Source organism: Telopea speciosissima, chromosome 1 (genome assembly GCF_018873765.1).
Source record: "Telopea speciosissima isolate NSW1024214 ecotype Mountain lineage chromosome 1, Tspe_v1, whole genome shotgun sequence".
In the NCBI taxonomy this organism is placed as follows: Eukaryota; Viridiplantae; Streptophyta; class Magnoliopsida; order Proteales; family Proteaceae; genus Telopea; species Telopea speciosissima.
Window position 1 is genome coordinate 83,067,344 of NC_057916.1, and position 27,504 is coordinate 83,094,847.

Consider the following 27,504-nt stretch of genomic DNA (forward strand, 5'->3'; position numbering starts at 1 on the left):
GGCACGTTTAGTAATTGGGCGGTCTCAATGTGAGATTCTAGCCTGTCAGGCACCCGATCAACTAACCGATTCCAGGCCTAACCTAGCTCGCTTAGTTATAGCACGACCTAACCCGACCCTTTAACTTTAAAATTCCCCTCCCTTTCCCTCACCGGATCGCCCCTGTGTGGTTGTGTCTGATTTTGTTATATACTGTTTTCTTCTCATCATATGTTGTAAAACAACAATTGCTTGAGTATGAGACGTTTTATTTCATAATTGGTATTTAAATGGGAGAAAATAATGATCAGCTCAGTGTTGTATTAGGCCCCATATCTTGTATATCAATCAACGACTTGCCCATTGAACCTGCAAGCTAAACTACTTCTACTCCATAGTCCACACATAGTATCTTATCCTGATAAGCCCATTATATTCAAAATTGACTTGACCAAGATGAAATGGGTCAAAATGGACATCTTGAATGGTTCTTCTCATTTTTTTGATTTTCTCTTCAGTCCTTGTGGCTGCACCGTTTAGAGCCCAGTAGTAAGCTTGTTAAACGGGTCATTTCGGTTAAACGGTTCGGTTCGATTTAAACCGTTTAAGTAAACGGTTTCAATTTTGAAACCATAATCGAACCATTTATTAAACGGTTTGGTAAACGATTTCTATTTGGTTTTGCCACATTTATGTACATTCAAGAGTGTTAAACGGTTTATTCAGTTTAACGGTTCGGTTTGACTCAAATCGTTTAACGAAACGGCCTCAATTTTGAAACCATAACCACCATTTATTAAACGGTTTCATAGTTCGGTTCGTTTTCGGTAAACGGTTTCGATTTGATTTTGACTTAAACATGCCCACAGCCCGATTATAGTAGCTCGATCCCAACCGAGCCCGTTTAGGCCCAGCCCGATTATATAAACGGGTGGACACAGTGCAGGCTTTAAGCATTGTGAGGTCCAACTAAGCCCGACCAGTTGACTACCCTGGCTACAGCAGGCCAGTATACTCCTCTTAGGAAATAAGATGGCATCGGGAGAGACAAGTTTTGTGGTGTATGGTTTGTGTGATATCACTATAAAAAAAAAATTTGTTTCATTTTGTGCATTGGGTGCATGGGTTTTAGTTTCACATTGGGTGTGTGAGTGTGAGTGTGGTATGTGTTGTGTATATAAAGTCCGTTAATCTTTTGGGATTGGCGTGTGGTTTGTGTGATATCACGGATCTTTATCACCTCCAGTTCCCTGCCCGGCCCAGTTTCTCAGTTCCTCTAACAAGGGGGGCTTGGAATGACCGCCCTACCCTTGCCCAAACACTCTGCCCGAGCGAGAGGAGATAATTTTCCATGATATCACTATCAAAAAGAAAGAAAAAAGAAGAAGTTACGTTTCCCACTCTTGCCTTTATTTTGACAGATTTGCCCTCAATAAAAACCATTCCACTAATAAAAGATTGGGCATGTTAGCTGTAATATTGTGAAAATATTGTGTATTACAGCTAACAAGGCAGATAGCGTATATTCATATGGAGAAATCGTGAGGGTAGTAGCAGATTGTTGATGTAAATTGGTAATCCAACCCACGAAACGAGGTCTTGTGATCAAACATTCGCCGCTGCATAATTTCTTGGAGTCACCCACCTGAGGCTCATTAGGATCCAGAAGCTCTCGATTTATGCGTGGTGCAGGGTTCATGTACGAGTCCAGGGAGGATTTAGTCAGCCTAACGTCGGATACCCCTCCTAAACAAAAAAAAAATTGGTAACTCCAAAAAAAAAAAAAGCATCTAAGCCACAAAGTTATAGCCAAAGGAAAGAGTCATCATCATCATATGTTACAATCCTAAACTAGTGGTATGGAGGGTTGATCCTACATCGATTTCGTAAAAGACTTGATGAAGATTGATTTGGCCTTGGATTCCCTTATCTTACCTTACAAAGCCGAATTTTAGGGACAAGTTCTCCTACAATTCAAATAATCATAGAGAAGCTGATGTTGTTACTGTTATAGCCACCAAAGTCAAGGACATTGTAATGAACTGTGATTTTTATGGTCCGATGAGCTCCCACTAAAGTAAAAGAAGAAGACAAGAGGATTGGATGGGTTGGGTTGGATTTTATTTTCAAGAATCCAATGGCTAAATGCTTAGTGGTGATCATCCAATGGAAGGTTTGAAATTTGCCTTTCTGTTTTTTTTTCTATTTCTTTCATGTTTGGTAGCTTTCTATTCTCTCATGTTTGATAGCGGAAGCAGTACTTGGCTTTGGCCCACAAGTCACCAAAGGTTCTTAAGGCTTTGGCCCATTTTGGGTGGATGAAATTTATGAGGTTTAATAGGCATAGAGGCATGCAAATCTATTGACTTTGTTCTATCTTGCTGCCCGCTGCCTTGTCTGTCCAGCCCTGCCCAATGCCGGGGAGGTCGAGGCGTAGGGACTATTTAATCCAAGAAATCCACGATTTTTGGGCCACTTTAGCTTGCTTTGCTTATTAATTAATGGGAGACGGCTCTCTGAGCAAGCGTGGAACGGGAAGCCCACACCTACTCACCAAAAAAAAAATTCTATTTGTTTTTTTTTTGGCAAGAGAAGGGCGGGGTCAATGAAAGTGCACAGACGCATTGATTTGAATGATATTTTCAGTTTCATTAGGGGCTGAATGGCCTTTTTATGCATTCTCGTATCCGGTGCAAGAACGCTGCCAAGGTGTGTGACGTCTCCACCTAGACACAGGCAGAGCAAAATGACAACCTCACCCCTATTGGATGCCTCCCTATGTTCTTTCATTGGCCCCTACATTGGTGCAAGGGTCAAACAGCCTGACATCTACACCGCAATTCCCCACCCTTTTCCAAAAGATTAATGAAAGGAGAGACAAGAGATCTCTATTTGGTGGTGTTCCTATACCCTCTCACACAAGATGACACCTCTACTCCCTGGGTAGATACCCAAGCGTGCTCACCCATTGGAGAGCATAGGAAACACTACCAATTAGAGATCTTTTTCGAGGAAAAGGCATTGTTATCTTAGCAAAAAAAATTATAATAATAAAATTCTAAATGAGGGAGGGTGGCACACAAGGAAGAAATGTAAATATAAATTGATGATCAAAACTCTAAATTCGATCCACATTCAAATCCATCCCGATCCATATTCAGCTAGAGAATAACTGGATTTGATAACATCCGATCTGTATCCGAGTCGAATCCGATCCATTTACAGGCCTATTCTCAAGTCTCAAGCGCTGGTTTTCTTCTATTATTTTACCTTATTTTATTTATTCATTTTTTTCGGCTACAAACATGTGGACCGTGTAATATATATATATATATTTTTTATTATTATTTTTTTTATTTTATTTTATTTTTTTGGAGGGTAAATTGGACTGTGTAATATGACTTGCTAGTTGCTACAAGGAAATCAACCCCCATCCGTAACAACCTCTTTTGGGTGAGAACTTAAGCGAGTAGACACGTGGCAGGTTAATAGGACCCCCAAACTTTAAACGATGCTTCCTATCAAGTCCCTCCCATACATGATAATGATATACCAGCGGCCGCACAATAACATTATTATGAAGTACCAAATGTCATACAGACCTTTATAACTAAATAAATCAAAAGAAGAAGGGGACGGAACCCACCAATTTAATTATAAGAGGGGTGGGGGGAGGGGGGGAGTCAAATTAAATAAATAAAGGCTCATCAAAGGGATGATCATAAATCACGATAATCAGAGTGGAAGAAAGAAACAAAACCCAGAAAGAGAAAGGGGCCAGGTACCACTTATACAGTGGCAGTGGGAATGTGAGAGAGAGAGAATATCTATTTATCTATCTATCGATCTCAATGGAGATGCCAGATGGACGGCTTAAAATTAGTATTTAGTATCGAGAATTATTAACGCCATGCGGATGCTACAGTAAGCACTCGACCCATCCACCCGAAAACGATCCCTCCGCCTTCTTGCTTAATGGTGAAACCCGGATGGTTCCGAGTCATTTCGCTGAGTTTGGAACGCAAAGACTCGGACATCTGTTGACTCAGAGACCTCGCCTCGAAGCCGGCCATCCCCATCCGAGCCCGCCACTTGCCAAACACCTCGCACCGCTCCACCCTCTCCCACCCCTCGCATGCAACCGTGTTGGCCGCCTTCCGCCCCAAGCATTCCTCCACTCGAATTCGCACTGCGCCGTCCCGAGCCATGGTGGCGTCGAGCGAGTCAAACAGAGCACCGTAGTACACGGAGGCCTCGGCTACCCGAGCACCGAAGGGTGCTGTGTTGGCATTCATCTCCTGCTCCACTAGCGTCACCACCCGAGGGCACAACTTCTTCACCACTCTCAGCAATTGGTCCCGACGGTTCTCCGTCGACACACTCTCGTCTGGCATTCTGTACAGCCAGAATGCGAAATTCACCGCCAGCGCCTCGTCGGCGTCACTCTCCAATGCTTCCCTGTCCAGATCAGCCATTTTCCGACTCACGGCGTTGAATTTAAGATTGACACCCACTCGCTCCGCTAGTTTTTTCAGCCGATCACCCACCACTCGTAATCCTAATCCGTCCTCGTTGTAGTTGCTGCTGCCAGGTTCGATGACGGCGGTGATCTTAACGACGATGGGCTTGCCCGATTGTCGCTCGGCAAAGGCATGGATGAGTGTCATGTACTGGCTGCCCTGTCCGATGTCGAAATCGACGACGTGTACATTATTGGGTTGGTCGCTCGTTGCTTCTAAGATGGCAAGATTGGCCGCCATGAACCCAAGCTTGAAACAAGGGGACACCTCATACAACATTTGCGTTGCATTCACGTGCTCGTTACTGCAGAGCTCCGCCACCGGTGGAGGATTCTCAGCTGGGTTACCTCGGGACTGGAGAGCAGAGACCATGTAAGCCGTCAACCTCTGCTCCGGATCGCCTCTCGCGTTCGAGACTTGCTTCAGCCTCGCAAGAGTCGCCGTCGTTGCTTCCATCTTCCCTTCGGAAATGGCGGCAGCGGCGTCAAGCAAAGACTGTTTCGAAGAACAAGAATATGGCGACGTTAAAGAAGAGGATGACGAAGACGAAGACGATGATGAGGTCGAGGAAGGCGAGAGAGGCTTCTGGTTCTGCTTCTGAATGGGGGTGGTAATCAGGTTCGCGGTTTCGCTCCACTCACTATTATTGTTGGTAATAACCGAACCGGCATCTCCTTCATCTTCATCGATATCATCTAAGAGCTGTTTCTCCAGCTCTTGAAGCTGGTTCCTCATCTTTTTCTCTGATTCAGGCTCCGAATCTAAAACCACGGCTCGATTGTTGTTGGGCGGTAGACAATTACTGAAGGATAATCCGGGCAAAGAAGGGATATTGCTTTGGTGGTGGTTGTTGGGGTTAATGGAATGCGACCGAAGCTGTTGCAAAAGGGGAAGACCATACCTTCCTGATAAAGTCGACGACGGTGCGGCAAGAGCTGCAGCACCGGAGAAGTCCGGCGGTGAGAAATCGACCGGAGAAAGAGGAGATATAGGAGATGCATAATGGTAACTCCTCTGTTTGACGGACCTGAGAAAGGCTCCCGCTCCCAACTGCTGTTGCTGTTGTTGTTGTTGTTTTTGCAACTGTTGCTGTATCTCTAGTTCTGAAAGAGGTCTTTTTGCAACCATATCGGTTTGACGAGGAAGGATTGCTGTTGAAGACCCGTCAAGGAGAATACCTCCCAGTTGAGATCGATACCGAACTTGGTCATTGTTAATCACGGCCGAACCTCGGCCGATCCCAGCAGAGTTGTAAAAATCGGCACCGCCTGGGTACCCAGACGACATTGTCGGGAAAAACTAGATTGTGGAAAGATGTTATGGGAAAGAATTAGCAGAGCCAAAGATCGAATCTAAGAGAAAAGGTGAAGATGAGAGAGACTGGGATCAATGGGAGGAGGCATGAAGGTAACAAACAAAGAAACAACCAACAAAAAGTTGATCAGAGAGAAGAGAGATAGAGGTTGAAAGCAGAGATTTTGCGCTTTCCCTTAATGCCCCCAGAACGAATCGATTCCCTTCCCGTCATAATAACCGGGTTGGGTCATTGGCTTAATCGGTGTGGTGGGGTTTCAGAAGCATCGATTTCCGTTTCCAACTAGCATAGCATTCGCCCCTCTCTGTCTCCTCCTCCCACTAATCGTGTTTTTTAACTACCCTTTTTGTGGGATCCTTTCTTAAATTTGGAATTTGGAAGTTGAAACCACTCAACCACTTAACCCAGAATTCATATCGTCTTCTCTTCCTCTCTCGTAACTGTCGATAACCGGTTCGTTGATGCAGTTTTCACCTCCACCCGTCGGTTCAGTGTTCCCTCTTGACGTCTTCTTGCAGAATTTCAAAATCCAGTGGCGAAGCTCCCACCATTAAAAAAACATCTCTGTGAGGAGTAAAGTGTCCCCACGATTCTCATAAATAAAAAAGTATTAAACAATTGAAATCTCCTTAAAGTTTCCTGCAAAGAAGATCCAGATCATCGCTTCTAAAGTAAATAAGTTGAAATGAGAGAAAAAGAATATCTCATTGCTTCAATGGCGATCACGGTTTTAGTAATCGGTGGCCGATACTGAGGAATTAAAATTCTCTTCAATACATGGCGGGGCGGCGGTGCACATCGGACGGTACAGCGGAGATCATGTGGGCCATGTGGGTCATATGGCCTCTGTTATACCGTCGGATGTGCACTGTCGCCCCGTCAGTACTGCAGAGGATCCTGGTCCGATACTGATCCAATACCAATTCAAATCGTTGGTTTTCTCTGAACAACGGATTTTTTTTACCCTTCAATATACGATAACCTCGGAATCGATATTGTTGTCGACCGATTTTTTATACAAATCACCTGATTCGGACGATTCGATACTCATTCCTCAAACTTTACTAGTGAGTAAGGGTGTCAATTGGATACAGAACCGGATATTCGGTCCGGGTCTGATTCGATTCCAAACAATGGCAGTGAGATCCAAATCCGTACCAAGTCTAGGAGCGTTTCTAGAATTGAATACCATAACCTTTCTTGAACGGTTTCGATTTGGATCTGGTTACAATCCGATTCTTGTATTCAGTTCTTATCTGGTTATTATATTCAATTTAAATTCAGTTATGTCATTCAGTTCTCGTTCGGTTATGATATTCACGAGACAACGCAAAGCAAAAGTTTGAGATCAAAATATATGACTTCCTTAAGTAAAAGAAATATTGATAGAATATTAATCTAATTGGAACAGTAAAGATTAAAGAGGAAGAAGGGGAAGATGAAACGGTAAAGACTAAAGAGAAAGAAATGTGAATTAAGTTAATCACGTAACCGTCAAGGCGTCAACTAGAGTCTATTAAACTTAATAAAATATTAGAGTTTTATGTTAATTTTTAAGGCGGGTATTCGGTCTGGATCCAAATAGATCCGCCGGATAGATGGGTAGATTCGGATCCGAATTATAAAACCATTTTCAGATCCAGGACTTAACCATATTAAATTCAATCCGCATCAAAATTGGGTATTCGATCCAGATCCAGATTTGATACTTGGTTACTGCCTTAGTGGTTACTCATTGACAACCTTACTGGTGAGTGGGGGTCTCAATCGATCCATTTTGATCGACCCTAGTTGGTCCTTTTAATTTAAAGCCCGACGTTGTTATCGCATTATTTAGTTAGATAGACTTTGTAGGTTAGATATGGACGCGTTACATATTTGCTTAAATCAATTATCGATTCATATGGGGTCAAATTAATCAAACTAATCAAGCTATAATTGGTGTTTACTGAAAACATGTCATCAACGAGTTGATCAGGCCATAAACGGGCTATGAAAGGTCGATCATGGCCATCCAAGGGGCTACAAACGAAGCACTATGAACACCCAAATAATAATCGGGCTACCCGCCTCAGGAAGCGAGGTCTCGTGATCAAACCTTTGCCGTTGTATAATTTCTTGGGGCCACCCGCCTAAGGCTCACTAGGGCCCAGAAGCTCCCGGTTCGTGCGTGGTGCGGGGGTCATGTATGAGCCTAGGGGGGATTTAGTCGGCCTAAAGTCGGATACCCCTCCTGTCTCCCCAAAAGAAAAAAATTCGATCGGGCTAGACCTAGCATTGGATTATTAACTAGCTGGTTGGAGCTTCAACCAGTCAAGTCTAGCTTTGACTCCCCTACTAATGAATGATTGGTATCCTTTGTTTCTTTTCATTTTTATTTTAATGGAGAGGGTTCTCTAAGCAAGTGGAGTAGCCTCCACCCCTTCAAACTTCTTTTTTTTACTTATTATTTCTCTCTTTGTGAGAGAATTAATAATTTAATATAGTAATTCATGTGAGGAGGCATAGTGCCGCATGCACATGGTTTTATATGTCAAAATCGATTCGACTAATAAATATTGATATTGATTGTGATCGATACAAATACGTATTGGTGGAATCCATCCAAAACAAGGGAGGGAAAAATGGTTCAAAAAACCACGTATTGATATTTTGATGGGTAAAATGATTTGATTAGACATAATACAATCGACCTATATTAGTATCAATATGAGTATTGACGAGACCAATACTAGTATCAATATAATACATTAAGCTTATTGCTACTAGGAGGTCTTGGATTCAAACGTTGTAATTCACACCTATCCTCCCCCATTAAATAAGAAGAGTAGGACTACTCAAAAAAATAAATATAAAAAATGCATTAAAACCCTATGCTTAATAACACAAACCTTTTCTTTCCATTCAAAAGTTGAAGGTGAAAGTACGATCGTGAATAGTTAATGCACATTAAACCTTTTACCTTGTAAGCACCTTTAAGTAACTGGCTGCGAAGAGGGGAGGGGTATTAATGAATAAGTAACGAACTGGTACTGGAGAGTGAACAGAAGGAGCCGTAGGTTAGGCGTTAGCGGCAGGTAATAAAGTAGAAGTACCACAACACTTATAGGTCCGTATTCTGAAGAAAGAAAAGCACTGCACACAAGGAATCTAAAGGGCAAAGCATGTGCACAAGCGGAAAGAGTAAGGCGGTACATTCTGCCTTGCTTGTGTGTAGGACGCAAACGATAATAGGGGCAAGCGGAAGTAAAAGAATCAAATTGTGCATACGCATGCATGGTCGGCTTTCACAACCCCCGGGCCCCACCATATTGAAAATGTTGAATGAAATCAATAATTAATTCTTAATGTAATGTAATTAAATGAAATTATTGTATTGATGTTAGGAATTAATGTAATAATAAATTTTTGGGGGTTTGCAATTCCTTCTAAGTTATCTCATATTCTCTCTTCCAACTCTCCGATAGCTATTACTAATACTCTCCCGTCTGCTTTGTCCGTTTCGCGACCAACCCATCCATCCAGTTGGACTTTGGAGTTAGTATTCATGTTCGTTGACTCTCGCCCCATTTCACCTTTACAAAAAAAAATATATATATTATCCATACGAACGGTGGGGATTTTGAGAAATCGTGACTTAAATTGTGTGCCAACCATGTGTCTCCTTATGGTGCTTTTAGATGGCCATTAAGTTACTTAACTAATCTAATAGTATTATTCAGAATATTATTTTTTTGTGATTAAGTAATTTGAATAAAGGAAGGAAGGTCTTTGACGGCTTATTGGTCATGTAAGTTATGCCGTCTCCATGCTCAGACAAACACAGGGGCGTGTGTAATGACTACCACAGCTCTCTGAAAAGATGGAAATGACCATGGGTGCAATGCTTATTTCATACACCCCTGTGTTACGTGAAGGGGCAGCATGTAGTTGATTAATTTCTATTAAGAGAATAATGGAAGTACCATAGAAATCTCATTGATCATTCTTATAAGTTTTTACATCGTGAACATACAAGAATATCCCTTTTCATACAGGAACACATGTGGAATATAGATTTAATTTTTAAAGAAGCACGTAGACTAGAGTCAGCATATATGCCTCCATCCTTAAAAACTAATTATTTAGGAAAGGGTATCCAAATTCTTATCAACATTGACAACGAATTATTCACATTTGACATGAGATCATTGCTTTTACTTGAATCTCAACAGTAACATCAATTTGGAGCCTCTACTGCAAAGCTACCTGGCAGGATCGTGTTGCCAAGACATGATCAGGCGTGCAATGACTGTCTTACTCTTGGTCGAGCGCTTTATCCGAGTGGGGATAAGGCGATCATTGTGCGTCTCACTGTGTCTTAATAGCATGGTCTTGCCAGGAAACTCAATAATAGAGGATTTGAATCCCAATAATACCCCTACTTTTAAACAACACTTGATTGGGCTATGCTTCCCTCTCGACTCGGTTCAAGGGATTTAGCGATCGATATCGGTCTCGTCGGACAGATTTGTTTTTGTGCTCATTAAAAAAACGTTTTTTTTTTTTTTTAACTACTTTACCCTTCATCTGTACCAATCCTCCGATATTGGATCCGCCAGGAATCAATATCAGTAATTTGCCAACACCGATATGAATTGTCTCGACCCGACCAATCTGATGCTGATTGGTCAAACCATGCGTGGTTCAGGGGTTTCGTGAGGAAACAAAGAGAGCGGAAAGTTTGGAGGAGGGAGGGAGGGAGGGAGGGAGGGAGAGAGAGAATTTTGTGTGTGTTAACCGGAGAAAAGCTCAGCACAGGGTATTGTCTTGTACGTGTACCTTCAAACAGACGCAATTACTCCATAATCAAAAACCTTTTTTAATCTGTCTCTCCATGGTTGCGTGCGGAGGGGTGATAAACCTGGGGAGCCGGAAAGAGAAGAAATTTGTTAGAAACTGAACCACCAATCCAATCAACTTTCTTTTTTTCTCTCTCTCCCTCTCGGGTTCTTTTCTCGCCTAATTCATAAAGGCTAAAAGGTCGCAGCGCTGCCTTTATAAAACAAGGATGGCAGTGCTCCATCAATCTCAGTTATTGATTTTCGAACATAAAATCTGAACCGTTCAATTTTTGAAGCACAAACAAAAAGGAAAAAAGTCGCAGCGCGAGTGATAAAGATGGATAAATGCAACGTTAAACACACCAAGTCAAGATCAACCATTGATTTTAATCCAAAAAATCCTAACTGTTCAAAATTTTAACCCATAACCGGCTAAACCCTAGTTTTCTTCTCCAAGGACCACCGCCGCTGGAGCCCTAGTTCTATTTAGAAGAAGGGAAGAAGCAAAAAGAGGTGACGAACACCACCGCCTAGTTCTTAGTCATTTTCTTCTTCATCTTCGTCACACGCTGAAGACCCCTGCAACGTCGCCTCTCTCCTTCTCTTTTGCAAAAGCGACAAACACTATCGCCCCAACTCTTCTCCCTACGGCCGAACCTACCCTCGTTTACACCATTTGCATCAATTCTAAATAAATATAGAGAGAGAAAATCTAACTTGTACTTTGTACAACCATGGACACATGAAGGAAGATAACAACAGAAAAACAGAAACAGAGTAATGGTAGATTGGCTTTGAATTGCTAGTCTTCGTCTTCTTTATTAATGGTAGATTAATTTTTGTGGTTAAGGGTAAGGAATTTTAAACAGGTTCAGGATTTGCAAACCCAAATCCTACAAGGACTGATGTATGAGTATGACTGTGGAAACATAAGGGTTGACTAAAATTTTTCTTGAAAACCAGCTATTTTTTAAGACCATTGTCAGAGACCTCAATCAATAATGTGTTGAACAATGTTGTTCTTCGTAGAAAGTTAAGAAATTTTTTTTACTTTTTCGGGGGTGCGAGACTTCAGAAGATTAGAAACACAGAGTCTTTAGAACCTTAAGAATCCAACTGAGAAATCCCCAAATCAAGAACTTGAATCCAACGGAGTCATCCAGTATAGGTACCTCATGTAGGCGGAGATGACTATTGCTCTTTCAACCCTGTTCACGCCTTCCTTCTTCCCTAGTCCTCCCCTAACTCCTCACCCCCATCCCCTTTTTCCCCATCCCAGTCCCTACCCATGCTCTATTTTTTTCATCTCATCTCAGTAGGGTCACTTTTTTCTTTAGGAAGATGATGGAGATTCATTGACCGTAACCGATGGAGACAGAGAGAGAGAGAGAGAGAGAGAGAGAGCGATCAACTTCACGGTGTCTCTCGATCTCCGTCTGCGCCAGTGAGAAATCCAGCTCCGGAGTAAAAAAGGAGAGAAAGAAGAGACCTGTAACAGCCGGTAATAACTTAAAAGATAAATAAAATTGTGCTTTAAAAAATTGAACGATTCAGATTTTATGTCAGAAAATCAATGACTGAGATTGATGGAGCACTGCCATCATTGTTTTATAGCGCTGCTACCGCTCGCCCATTCATATTAATTCCTTATTACGTGGATTAAGGAGAATCATTGCTAACTGTAGTAACACGTGTTGAATAAATAGCCAATGTTACATTTTTATTTTTTTTGGTGGGGCAAAAACACAGAACAGCCTATGTTACATTGTTACCCCTAATGGCTAAAAGGTGGCAGGACGTGGGTGAAAATATGTTCACAGATCGTGGATCAAATTCAATCGTTGATTTAGTTATATTAAATCTCAGTCATTGAACATTTTTCTCTCAATTCACCGAGACAGGTTGTTACCGTTTTTACCTTGAACTCATCCTCTGCAACTCTCATCTCATATCAGATCATGCGACCTCCTGCTGTGAGCTTGTGATGGGTTTGTCCTCCTTCTCTCTCTACGCCCCTCTCTACAACCTACAACTCACAGGAGGCCCAACAAAGGACTGCTAATTTCTTCGTCAGTATTTACCGTCCATCTGCACCATGCAGAGAGAGCTTGAGCTTCTTCCCCATTGTTGGTTCCTTTAATGAAAGGTTAAAATTTTGAAGAACCTCATCGAATCTCCAGTCTCAAATCTTAGAGCATAATCCACTGCAGACAACGATTTAGCAGCCATTGCCTTCTACAACGCAAATTGCTTTGTGTAGACATCTTCACCCCCATCCCCATCCCCATTGGCTATAGTCTCACCACAGGATTGATGAAACCATTTGAGGAACTAAAACCTGAACAATGCCCCGACCCCATCAGCTACAACACTCACCGCAAGAGTTGACGCAACAATTTGAGGAACCAAAACCTGAACAATAGACCTTTCTGTCTAGCCCTAACCGACCACGGATCATTCAAGACTACACAAACCCAAACGCCTCCAAAATCTTTCCTCCCCTTTTGAGGGAGCTAAATATGCAGAAGCAGATACACTGACTGCAACTTTTACAAACATACTCTTTCAAACACAAGAGATTAACATATATGAAGAGAAAATGTAGAAATCTCTGCTAAAGATTTAGTTAAATTTATAACGAGATTTTAGGTTGAAAATGGAGGCGAACCATGAAATTGGGCATGAGATGTGAAATGCAATGGAATAAATTACACTTCTTTTCTTTGTTTCTTAAGTTTAGCGACATTTCTCTTGTAATCAAAATTGTTGAACTAACAATGTCAATGGAATATGGAACCCAAGGGGATTAAAAGTAAATAGATTGTCGTGTAAGAATCTAGTGAGGAGAGAGAGAGAGAGAGAGAGAGAGAGAGAGAGAGAGACTGTTTTTGCAGAGTTGCAACCAAAGTCATCGTACCTAGATATGGTGGTTTTTGCAAGGGAGATGTACAACTGAGGAAAGGAATTTGCTTGAATTTTTGTTTGATTTACCTAGATATGGTGGTTTCTTATCTTCCTTCCAGCTTCATGTTCGTGTTCAAAATAGGCGATGTGATGCAAGTAATGCAAGGAGGGGGCCGAAGATGGTGGGAGACGAGACGAGTGACTCAGAAGAAGTGACCAAACCATGAGGCTCTCACCGTAAAAGCCGTGAACCGGTGATTAAGTGAAAAACCAATGGATGATTTAGATTAACTTCATATCAAATCTGCAATTACAACTAAAAAACAGTGCAAATAAGTTGATAGGACGTACGTTTCGCTACCACTCACCCTAAATTAACCACAAGTGTTATTTCTTTTTAATTATTCTTTGGAGGGTAATTATGGAAATAAGAGGATGTAGGGTGAGAGAATCGTAGAAAATCTTCCAATTCTGGTGTAAACTTTTCCTTGATTAGGCCCGCAGCTCAACTCTTTTTCTTTACTAAAATAACAAACTTTTAGGTGGAAAGGTTTTGGATTGGGTTCCTCTGTTGCCGCCAGTGGATGCCGTCGGGTGCAGCCTCATACAGGTAGGTGTTGGGCATTGGGTAGTGCGATCATTTCACCCCTGTCTAGAAGACAGCAGCAGAGATTCCGATTGAAAGGGTTTTTTGATAGTTCAGTTGGAACAACTAAGAATCGGGTTTCCGATTCCAACTAATCTGACTCATCCAATCACTCATTATAGAGCCGATCCAAGTCAGGATCAATTCAAATCCTGATTTTGTGTTTCCTGGTGGGACCCGTCCTCACACCTCCTCTCTCATTCGTCCGTCCGTCCGTCCGTCAATCCGTGAGAGGAGGGGTGGTGGAAATTGGACTTATGTGGAGAGTGGCCTAAAAGAGAACGGATGAGCTGGTCATTGGTAATTCCATTTTTTTTTTTTAATTGTTTTATTTGAAGTTATATTATTATTTATTTATTGGGGCACTCATCGTAATCTACTGAAAGACCAGAAAAATTAAAGAAGACTTGCAAATAGGTTGGCGCCCGCATTTGTGAGGAATTGGAGGGGATAACGATTCGGAGACAAATAGGTTGGTGCCCGCATTTGTCCTGAAGAGTGTCGAATTGGCTTTAAGAGACGTATGGTAAGGGATTGGTGAATCGGCCGATTCTGATAGACTGGTCTAAACCATTTGGATCAGAATTGATCGGACAAATTTTGATACCTGATTCTGTTTAAACCTTGGTTCCAATCAATTCGGTTTTTGTTTTTATTCGGTTTCAGTATGGTTTAGGACACAGATGTGTATAATTTGAAATTGAATAGTTTTCATAACTTAAACAAAGATGAAACGTTTCAGTTTTAATCTGTTCTTAATCGGTTTTTGTATTCGGCTTCATTCGGTTTGTATATGGTCTTGGTTTTTTGGTTCAAATTCGATTTAAATAGAATAAAATTTACTGAAACAAATAAAGTTAGTTGGTAAAGAATTTACAACCTCGTGAACATATATATAGTCCCATAAAGTAAAATCTGTCATATATTTTTTTCATCCCATTTGACATTTTAACTAAGGGTTCAAGTTAGGCCTTGATGGCCCAAGCCCACCTTGACCCGCCTGAGCCCAAACAGGGCTTGGGTTGAGCTACTCTAGCCTAGAGGGTGGGTCAGGGCTGAGAATTTCTGACCCTAAGTCATGGCCGGGCTAGACCAAGGTTGACACCTCGGACTGAATCCAGCCCAGCTCGATCCGGCCCAACCCAACCTAGTCCAACGTATTTAGAATTGGCAGTTTAGCTTGGGACTGCATGTGTGAGCTGAAAACACCCTAAATGCCCATATTTTGAAGAGGGAAGCTTGGACTACATATTGGGAGCATTTGGGCCGGTTATATTCAAGTGGACCTCCAAGAGCCGGCTGAAGGTGTTGGTGATGGTAGATGCCATGGTTTCTTCCAAGTGAGTGATTTACTTTGGTAATTCCTCAAATCCCCATTGTATGAAGCTAGGATTGTGTATTGATGTTGCATGACCTAGTTAGATGCTATAAGGGTTAGGATTTATATTTTTAGTTCTTATTATCATTGTAATGGGCTATTGGGTAGTTGCTCAATAGGTGTTCGATGTATTATCTAGTACAAGCCTAGACAGGAAAAATAGTACAAGCCTAGACACACAATTGGGGCCATGGATATTGTGCTTGCATGTGTGATTGGGACATAATGAAGGTGTCCAATGTGTATCATGGGTGTGTCATATTGACATATTGTGGGAGTGCATTGTGTGGAACATCCCAAGGTTGAAGAACGCCAAGGTGGAGATTGGGTGTTAGTGATTATGGAGTGCATTGGAGTATTGGGCACAATTGTGGTGACAACTGCGCATCTCTGAAAATCAAGTGGTGAAAGGATTATGTCGAGAAAGTAGTTCTACTTTTGTTAAATTCCCATTTATGTAAAATTAACTGTAGGCTAGATGTTCGATAATATGCCTTAGTCAATGTATGTTGTTAAATTGAGGGAATTTGCAATGAGAATGGTGCATGTAATGTTGGGCATTACTATAAGCCCATTAACTGTTATTGTGTTGGTTGTTCGGTAGAATGCTAAAGAGGGGTGTTATAGCATCCTCATAGTATGGGCTCAATAAATTGTGGGGGGGGGGGGGGGAATAAACCCTAGCCTTTGTATACCAAGGGTTGAAGCAGGATAGGGTGATCATGGGTTGTAGGTTCAACCAAAATCACTAATGAGGTGGATAGAATCCTTTCTCTTTGTATGATCAAGGACAGAAGTAAGAGAAGTCCTGGACTGTAGGCACAGTTGAAAACTAGTGGGTATTAGGCAAATACTCGAGTACCTGCATCTACGTGGCACCAACGTTTAGGGCACATCTCCAATCCAGTTCTTCGTCAACTTCTTCGTTCCAATAAGTTCTCCTTTCCTAGCTTCAGGCATTTAAATAAAGTTTGTCAAGCCTGTCAATAGGGCAAGCATCATAGGCTACCACTTTCTACTTCCGCTACTCCTTGTACTTCCCCTTTAGAAGTAATCCATTGTGACGTATGGGGACCTTCCCCAACCATGTCTATTTCTGGTTATAAATACTACATTATATTTATTGATGAATTCACCCATTACACTTGGTTATATCCCTTACATGTGAAATCTGATGCTCTTGTGTGTTTTAGACATTTTAAATCTCTGGCAGAAAATATTCTTTTAAAGTGTGTGCAGTATTTTCAAAGTGATGGGGCTCTTGAGCTCACCAAAGGGATTTTCAAAGAATTTCTTGATCCTCCGGCATTGTATCACGCATTTCATGCCCCCACATTCAGAAACAAAATGGGCTAGCAGAGTGAAAACATCGCCATATCACTGAAATAGGGTTGTCATTGATGTTTCAGGCACATTTACCACAACAATTTTGGCTAGAGGCCTCCAATACTGTTGTGTACATTATAAACAGGTTGCCAACACCTGTTTTACAAAATCAGTCTCCACATGAGATTCTCTATGGCTGCAAACCAGATTATCATTTCACGAGGGTATTTGGTTGTCGTTGCTTTCCATATCTTGGCCCATATAAGGCTAACAAGCTCTCACCAAAGTCACCGCCTTGTATTTTCCTTGGATACAGTCCTTTCACAAAGGCTACAGATGCCTCCATCGCTCAAGTGATAAAATTTATATATCTAGACATGTCATATTTGATGAAACATGCTTCCCCTTTGAGCATGATGGTTCGGACAAACCATTACCGCAGCTCTCTCCTCCATCTGTGGCACTTCCCTTACCTCTACCACCCTCCATAGTACCCCTTCCATACCACCTCCCGACTCTCCCATTTCAGCTGCTACCACCCCTCCATCAACATCCATCACAACACCATCGCCAACAATATCCTCGCCTTCACCACCACCACCTCCCCCGTCATCATCACCACCACCAGCTCCATAACTCACCTTACACCCAATGGTGACTTGCTCACAAATTGGAAATTGGCAAGTTAAACAACCTTTCTCCTTATTAACCACTCGTCATTCCCTAGCTCAGGCCTTTACCGCCACCACTAACCTTTCTTTGTTTGAACCCACCACTTATTGCCAAGCTAGCTGCCATCCACATTGGGTAGCTGCAATGGCAGATGAATACAAGGCTCTTCTATCAAACACTACATGGACTTTGGTGCCTTCAAATCCAGGCATGAACATTGTGGGTTGTAAATGGGTATACCGCATCAAAACTAAAAGTGATGGTTCTATCTAGCGATATAAGGCTAGACTTGTTGCACAGGGTTTCCATCAACAACCCGGGATTGATTTCACTGACACATTCAGCCCTGTTGTGAAACCTGCAATAGTTCGAACAATGCTCACTGTTGCTATCTCCAGATCTTGGTGTATAAGACAACTAGATGTGAAAAATGCATTTTTGCATGGGACATTACTAGAGGAGTTTTTTTATGAAACAACCCCCTGGCTATGTCGATCCCTCCCATCCTAATTAACCATGTATGTCGTCTACACAAGGTAATTAATGGTCTTCGCCAGGCACCACGTTCTTGGTTCCATCGCTTCAGTAATCATCTCTTACAAACTGGTTTCACCCAAAGTGTGGCTGATGCATCTATGTTCACCTTTCGGTCACCCAAAGACACACTGGTCCTACTACTGTACGTAGATGATATCATTCTCACTGGAGATAACGACACTCTTCTCAATGAATTCATCCACAACCTTGGAAATGAATTTGCTATGACTGATTTGGGAGATCTACATTATTTTTTGGGTATAGAGGTCACCCAAAACCAAGACCAGCTAGTACTCTCCCAAACCAAGTATGCCCTCAATATTCTCCACAGAACAGGGATGACCGGTTGCAAACCTTGCTCCACACCAGTTGCCTCTAGTTCGAAGCTCTCTTCTAACACTAGTACACCAGTTCTTGATCCTCATTAGTATCGTCTGCTAGTTGGAGCACTCCAATAGCTGGCCATGACTCGTCCTGACATAACTTATGCCGTCAATCAAGTCTGTCAGCATATACATGCCCCCACCATCGATCACCTACAGGTTGCCAAGCGTATTTTACGCTACATTAAGGCCACTATTGGTGCTGGAATTACTTTACAACTAGGCTCTTTACAATTGATTCTAGCTTACTCGGACGCTGACTGGGCCGGATATCCTGATACACGTCGTTCAACCACTGGGTTCTGCATATTTCTTGGCCCATATCTAATCTCTTGGGGTTCCAAGAAACAACCGACAGTGTCTTGCTCAAGTTTGGAGGGTGAATACAATGCACTGATAGTAACTGTATTTGAAATGTTGTGGCTTTCTTACTTGTTGGCTGATCTTTCTATCCCAGTTGCACGACCAATGGTCATTTCACGTGATAATATCTCAGCCACATATATGGCAGCTAATCCTGTGCTTCATGCTCGAACCAAGCACATTGAAGTGGATTATCACTTCGTACGTGACTTGGTCTCCACCAAGAAGCTTCGTGTTCAATCTGTCCGTTCTAATGACCAACTCGTGGATATATTCACCAAGGAGCCCTCTTATCCGCAGTTCAACTATCATCGCAACAAACTGTTGTGGATTCCCCCCATCAGTTTAAGGGAGATGATAAAATACACAGGGTTAAGTCAGATAACTCTTGACACTTAAGAGTATCTCGTATCTAACAAACTCTTGTTCAACAAGATAACTCTAACTGAAACCATGTACAGCTAGCTCCCAAGCTCTTATCATGTAACCTATTTGAATGTAACTGGGCTCTTGCCCTTATCATCATTATAAATACAATAAGATCTCCACCATATTCTACACGGTGAATACACTGCAAACTCTATCTCCTTTAAAAGCACGTACATATTGCTTGTGCAACAGTCCTGCTGGCGATCACCACAAGATTCCTACCCGAAGCCGATTTCTGAATAGAAGAGGCATCAGAACAAATCGAATCACCTGAGAATTCCAATAAATGTTCTTCGGTGCCGGTGGCCGGAGCTCCGGTTGCGGCTTCCGTACAATGATGTAGGGCTTCGCATCGTTGAGAGGGAGAGTGAGATTATCGTGTGTGCCGCTAAAGGGGGAAAAGGTTGGTTGCCGTTGGCGCCTTGGACCGGCGACGTAAGAAAGCTGTATAATAAAGACCTTTTCCATTTTTATTATTATTTGGACTGTAGGTGGTGAGTCTGACGTACGCCTTAAAGTTTTTACTATTTTCTGAAGCCACTGAACCGTAAACTCTTTTGGGATTCTGGAGATTCAGATCGTATTGAACCATTTGATCGAGGGAATATTCAAATAATTTGGTCAAGAAATCAAAAGGGTCTATCAATTATTCTATTTATTACTACTTGCATTCGACACCAATCGAACGGTTCAAGACCACTTCATCGGGTTAGGTCAATCCCACCCTTTCCAACGGATCAACATAAGACACGTTGGCAATATGGACCCCAAATAAGGATTCTGGTGAACTTTACAACAACCGTTGGATGGAAATCAGAAGGGAAGGATGACATTAGGTGTATGGTAGTACGCTGTCTCCTGTACGCCTGATATAAGAGTCAAAAATCAAAATCGCTTAGTTGTTGCGATTTGGGATTATTCCAACAAAAGGGATTACAAATAACTTAAAGGGAAAAGAAATAAGTTAGGGCAGTTGGCAGGTCAACGTGGTAAAAATCGCTAACCCAGGCTGAGCCTCATATGGACATTCTAATTATTAAATGTTTTTAGATTGGGTATTTCGTCTGGAATGATTAAGCTATTAATCTCAGTATTTCATATCCAGATTAGACAGTATACCTCATGACATGTATTTAAAAACTTCCCTTACAGTACAAGGCTTTCAAGTTGGGCCATCAACTCAATTTGCAATTCCAATAAATAAAGAATAAATTGGAGGGCAGCATCAAGGTCAATTCAAATAACTCATTTTGATAAGGGACATAAAAGAGGTCACCAATGAGATGTGGTTGAATGATTTCGCACATAGGAGGGCGGTGAGGTCATCTTATGTGAGGAGAAGAGAGATAGAGAGAGTGTGTTTGTGTGCTAGTGTACCCTTCTCTGGTATCTTAGGAACTTTTTCCAAGAGTATAGCGTACGTTAGTGCCTCCTTGAGTCTATCTCTCTTTCCACCCTACGAATTGATATATCTACCCCTCTATTGTGGGAGAAGAAACATACGTTCAAGGAACACTAGCATATGCTACACATAATTTTGTTTTTTTTAAGTAAAGCATATGCTACACTCTTAAATAGAGTACTCAATCCCTGATAATATTGTCTTCTCTGTCTATTTTCAAAGCTTCATAAAATCGCATCATAGAATGTGTTTTAGGAAAAAAATTTAGACATAATAAGAATTTACTGCTAATACAGACTAATTGGGCTACTAGATGGTTGCAATCCTCAACAATGCTTACAAATTATTATTTTTTGTGGGAAATTTATATCTACCACCCTTGGAAATTTAAAAAATACTTCTGTACTCTAAGTACTAACTTTGTTAGTTTTAAAAGAAAATGACTATTTTGCCCTTTACCCTTCTTCTTCTTCCTCTTCCTCCTCTTCCTGCAACTCCGCCCCCACCCTGCTCCCTTCCCTTTGGACAGCAGCCCCTAGCTCCATCAACGCACCAGCCTGCCCCCTGCTGCCCCAAATCCACGCCCCACTCATGCTCTCTCCTTCTCTCTCTTGACCAATCAATCCCCATCTTCCCTTCTTTGAATTACATTCCAACTAAAAAATCACATAGAAAACAAATTCAGTGTTCCAATTCAAACCCTAGCAGGTCCAACAGAAAGCAAAAGGAATCTGAGCGGTCTGAAAAAATCAAACCTTTGGTTTCGAAAATCAAAACCCTAATTTGAGAAGGGAAAAACCGCATAGAATCAACGACATTCCAAACTTTGGCTGGACCACGAAGGCTTGCTTAATTTTATTCAAAACAGGGAAAACTATCTATATTTCAAGGCGTAATCTGGGTTACTAGTCATTCAACATGGTGGTACTTTATTTTTTTTTCTCCAGATTTGGTTTTTTGGAATTCTCTTTGAAGGTTCTAGGGTTTGAGTGTACAACATCAAGACATCCTTAGGTACTTTATTCCACTTGATCCAAGCACCTACTGAGGTGCTATAGATCTTCACAAAAACGTTGGCAATACTCTGTTTTTACATACTTTTCTACACAGGTTTGACTTCCAGATCTTATCAATCTAACCTTCAAATCATGGTTTTGGGTATTTAAAGGGCACATAGAAACTTGCCTTCGACCTAGAATTTCACTAGATCAGGTCTTCTGATCTCATATTGCAGATACGACCTGAGACGTCATAGGATGAAACAAATTAGAGAAATGTCCGCGAATTCATAAGTTAATAATCTGTAGCTAGATTTTTGGAATTCATTGAGAAGCGTCAAAGGCCAAGCAAGAAATGGGTGGTGACATTAAAATGGGAAAATTATCTCCTCCAGTTTCCTGATCGGCCCAGTTCCCCAATTCCTCTAATAGGGGGATGGTGGATCCCATCCGGGCAGAGTGTTTGGGCATGGGTAGAGAGGTCATTTCAGCCCCCTTTTGTTAGAGGAACTGGGGAACTGGGCCGGGCAGCCAACTGGAGGTGATAAAGATCCCATTAAAATGTGTATCTGTACATATAAAGAAAGCTCCGCAAAAAACCCAGATACAGTAACAAGATAAAACTCCCACAACCTCAGAGACAGAGATAGAGAGAGAGAGAGAGAGAAAGAGAGGAAATCATCAACAATCTATAAATAAAAAGTGGAGGGCAAGGATAAGCAGAAGATGCACCATGGATGGGGGTGGAGGACAAGGAGAGATAGTCAGGGAAGAAGTATAATAAGGTAGGGGTATTATGGGCATTTAGATTATATTTGGATGTTGACATCATCACTTAACTGTTCTCATTTAATGGTAACAGTAGATTAGTAAGAGCTTTCAAAATACAGGGGGGTGTTTATGAAATAGATGAAATTTCAGGGATGGTAGACACATTTGTTTGAAAGTACAAGAGTGGCAGACGTAAATTTTTCTTCTTTTTTTTTGAAAAATATTTTTCATGAAAGGACACTTTGACCATAAATTTTGAACATAAATATTTTGATTGTCTGGAGAAACCTATCTTTCTCTACAAAGCCCATGTAGAGAGAAGTCTACATGGGGTAAAAATAAATTATAATCAATTGAATATATAAGATATGGGAGAGTGATAGACACACCCCTGCAAGAGGTAAGTTATGGGGGGCATGGTTCGTGATCTAGATATCGGCTGGACTAGATTGTGATCGCCCAAACTCGGGCAAATATGACACTTTTGTCCTTGTTTCTTATAAAAATACTATTTTTTTTTTTACATTTTTACCCCTATCCATACAGTTGGATTTGATCGATATCGGGATTGGTCTCGGACGAGATACCGATCCGATCCAACCAAAAACGGCCGATCCAATCCAATACCTCAAACCATGATGGGGGAACGAGGGTTTTTGGTATACCGCCGATGAGCCCATACTTTTCCCATAAGATATTTTAGAATTGTTGTTGTCTTGATCATTAGTGAATTCTCTCTTGTCTTTTCTCACTCTTGCCTCTCGCCCGCCTCCCCTCCCAAAGAAAAAGGAAAAGAATTGACAATAGAAGAATGAGATTCGAAAAAATATACTCAATACCTCACATAAAAAAAAAACAAAAAACTAAGTCAAGATTTTCCTTGAAAGTCACCTTAATACAATGAACCTAATCGATTGGCAGAAAACATTTCTTTAAGACCACAGTGAAACTCATTATCGATAATTTGAAGCTACAAAAGAAAAAAAATAGAAATGACTACTAATAAATATTAAATAATAATAATTCAAAAAAAATTAAATATTAATTACTTACATTGAGTGAATGAAAGTTGCGGGAATATCTGAGTTCCTATGGTCGATAGTTATATGACTTAACAAGTTGTTTGAGACCTTGGGAAGAATATGGAACTGTCATACAAAAAACACACATTACATTAGTTTGTGGGTTTGTGTGTGTGTGATCTATGCCATACTGTGAGTATGTGTGTGATCTGTGTATGGAAAGATAAAAGACATTAGAGAGTAAGTATCCAATTGAAACCAGTAATGTAAGGATCCTGTATGTATGAAAAAATAAAAGAGTATAGAAAAAAAACATACAATTGTAAACAGTTTTGTAAGGGACGTATTGCAAAACCAAACTTCTTTGCCAATCAGGATAATTTTTCTTTCTAAGAAATGTAATAATTACACCAAGAACTGTTGTAGTACTCGATTTCCATTCCTGCCATCAAGGTGTAATTATTGCATTTTTTAGAAGGAAAAGTTATCCTGATTGACGAAGAAATTTGGTTCTGCAATACGTTCCTTACAAAACTGTTTACAATTGTATGTTTTCTTTCTAATACTCTTTTATTTTTTCATACATACAGTACCCTTACATTACTGGTTTCAATTGTATACTTACTTTCTAATATTTTTTATCTTTCCATACACAAATCACACATCTACTCACAGTATAACATAGATCTCACACACACAGAGACCCACAAACCAATGTAATGTGTGTTTTCTGTATAACAATTCCATATTCCTCCCATGGCAAAATTATCATTAAATCTTTGAAATGAATGAAAAATTGCAGACTCCACATCTAATGTGGTACAGATTTCATGGGCGAGGTGAAGATGATCTCCATTGACCTCATCAAATAAAGAAACTTGGTCTTTTATATCGGTCATAAAAAACTCCACCTCCATCGATAAAGAAATGAGGGTTTAGTGTTTCAGGAAAAAGGTTTTAAAGAGAAATGAGAGTTTTACACTCACCTTGCGCACGATTTGGGATTTGGGTTTCAGTTTAAGATGGTGATCGACTGGACTATATAACTGTGGGTTCAGATTGCGATGGACATCAAGGGTTGAAGAAATTTCAACTGCTGCAGAATAGTAATTCCCCATGCCTGAGACTCCTGACTTGAGGACATGGCAGGCTTCCCAAAGCCTTGAGCTTTCATCCATGTACTCATCCAGCCATTTCTCTCCCACGGGTAGATGAAGCTTCTAAACCAGAATGGTTAATTGGGTATGGATAGATCGAAGTAAGCAAAGAACACTTTTAAGGAATTGAACTGACATGAAGTTGGAGAGGAAAGAGCGTTCGAGATCATCTCTTGTTTATCGCCGGATCCCTTGAAAAATATTTGTAACTAATGGTGGTGAGGAAGATGCAGGATCCCCACTGACATGGACTGAGTGGACTCATAGCTGAGAAATCTTCCCTTGCAAACAAAAAAAAGAAGGAAAATTTATGAAACACCCCCTGAAAATGGGTCAAAACTCAAATCATCCCCTAAAATTTGAAAATACTCAGATCACCCGGATCTGATCTATCTACTCGGCAATTCATCCAGTGACTTCACGGTCGCCAAAGAAACCCCAAGAAGCATCAAACATTTCCGATGAGATCCATGGAGCAATTCTTAGATAGCAAGCACTAGCTCCCGATGCGACTTCATAAAAAGCAATCAAAGATAAGATCGAAGAGAATGAAACGCATGTGTGACCATAAGATCGAAGAGAATGAAATGCACGTGGTGGTCACACGTGCGTTTCATTCTGATCCTAAAAAACGTCCAAAAAAACCTGCTACGAAACTACCGAGCAGGGGGCAAAAATACGATAAAGATACATCAGATCAAGTATTGTGTGTTTTCATATAACCAAAAATCAGACAATGACAGAGCAACCTGTGATGGAGATTGAGCGAAACAGAAGGAACGGCACGGCAAGCAAAAAAAGTTGATCTACGACCACCGCCTTACTAATAATTGCGCGAAAGCGAGCCTTTGGCTCGCCTTGTTCTAGCGCTAACGCCGCTCAGGTAGTTGCTTGTTTAGTAGGACCGTTGCTTGTTGGTATAGAATTCAATTCCCTCTTTTCTCCCCCTTATTGGAAACGTCGAAGTAAGCTGTGGCTTATAAATAGGAAGATGAGGAGATAACACACGAAAGATACTCATATGTTATTATGATATGAACATTGATGTTCATATTGGAGTATTTGCTGACTTCAGCATCACATCAAGGTGACAGGATTCAAACCTATGGCCCTCTGTACCCAAAACAGATGCACTAACCAGACTGCGCTGCACCTCGTCTCACCCCCGAAGTCTGACCACCCGATCTCTACACTAACAGTGTTAATCTGCTGTTAATTATTGTTTTAAAAAGACTATTTTAGCCTTGTACTAAAACTTTAAAAATAAATTTACAACACTACCCTTTCCCTCTCCTTCCCCAAATCGCTAAACCAAGAATGAGAATGGAGAAAACCCATTTAGGGTTTTAATAACCACCACCGTGGTCTCTTGTGATGACCGAACCAGAGGCAGGCGGCCAAGCTCAAACACGGCCAACGATCGTCAAGGTCCGACGGCCATAACCCTGGCCTCAGATGCTGGTGAAACCCAAAAGAAAAAGAATCTCTAAACAACTTTTCCCCTGTTTGGTGAAGAAAACCCATTAAGGAACCTATCTGTGCAAGCCAAGATCAGAAAGATCTTCATGATTGCTCTGAGCTTCACCATGACTGAAAGAAAGACCTTCCAAAGGGGTGGAATAAGTCTTAAGAAACCAACTGATTCTGATGGTCAGATTCAGATTAATTTCAAAAATCAAATCTGAAAAAAAAAAACCCCAAAAACAGGGTACCGCCATCATCACTACTACAAAGATAGAAGAAGGGAAAGGAGGAGAAAAATGTACAAAAAAACACAGAACGGAGAAGGGAAGAAGAATGAGAAGAATAAAAAACGGAAAAAAAAAAAGAAGCAGCGACAGTGGGAGATTTGCTTTGATTTCATCTGAGGTAAATTTCGGTTTTTGGAAAAACTAAAAAAAAAGGGGAACATCAAGGATGCTTTAGATTTGCTTTGATTTCAAGGTGAATTACAGTTTGCTTGCATTTTTCCGCTGATCTAAGAGCCAATCTCATCAAGTTTTACTGATTACACCCAATATCTCCTGGAATGAAACCCACTTCTGAGATCTATCAAACCTTTGAATCTCCAACTTTTTGGCATATTAAACTCACCACCAATATTCTCGGTAGAATGCTAAAGAGCATAAAACCATTTTCTTCTCCACGCATCCACAACAGAGATAGTGTTATGGTCCCAAGTCCGTGGGCTTTGATCGTAACAAGTCAGTTCATGCCTGTCTTCTCTCCGGCAAACTTCAAAAATTGAAGCCGATGGTGGAAGAGGGGTGCTTGAATAAGGGCGTGAGTGAAGGCAGACTCTTTGTCAGTGGGTTTCGAGTATATCTCGACAAGCCATGTTTCAAATTCATTGTCTTACTTCACTCCGGCGAACTTCAATTTTGGAGTTGCAGGTCATTTAGGAAGAGAGTGAAGAACGAAGAGGAACACATTCGAATTTGAGGGTTTTTCTCTGCAAGGGTAATATTAAAACTTTACGTTGCATAAAGGTAGTTTAGGATTTAAAAAAATATTTAAGTAGCTGACTTCATCGTTTAACGGTGGATCACTAACGATAGGGTGTAATCTGAGTATTGAGCTCTAATACAGGGGTGATCTGAGTATTTTCAAATTTCAGATTTCAGGAGGTGATCTAAGTTTCAACCCATTTTCAAGGGGTATTACGTAAATTTCCCAAAAAAGAATTGGAGTTGCTGAGCGGAGTCAAAATCGGAACTGAGAAATCTTCCTGCAAAAATAAAAATCAAACGAATTAACGAAATTGCGACTTAGATAGATCCAGAAACTCCGGATGACAGAAAATCGATGAACAGATAGAAGACAAACTTTGCGACTGAGGTCGATGCAGAAACTCCTGACCGGAAGGAAAACCCTAGGAC

The 27,504-nt window shown here is 41.1% G+C and overlaps 1 protein-coding gene across 1 annotated transcript; it reads right to left on the reverse strand.

Moving 5' to 3' along the window:
* Positions 1 to 3,857: 3,857 nt before the first annotated feature.
* Positions 3,858 to 5,853, reverse strand: LOC122647570 (scarecrow-like protein 8). The gene has a single exon (XM_043840943.1). The coding sequence runs from the start codon at positions 5,784 to 5,786 to the stop codon at positions 3,882 to 3,884; it is 1,905 nt and encodes a 634-aa protein (XP_043696878.1). The 5' UTR covers positions 5,787 to 5,853; the 3' UTR covers positions 3,858 to 3,881.
* Between the last annotated feature and the right edge of the window lie 21,651 nt (positions 5,854 to 27,504).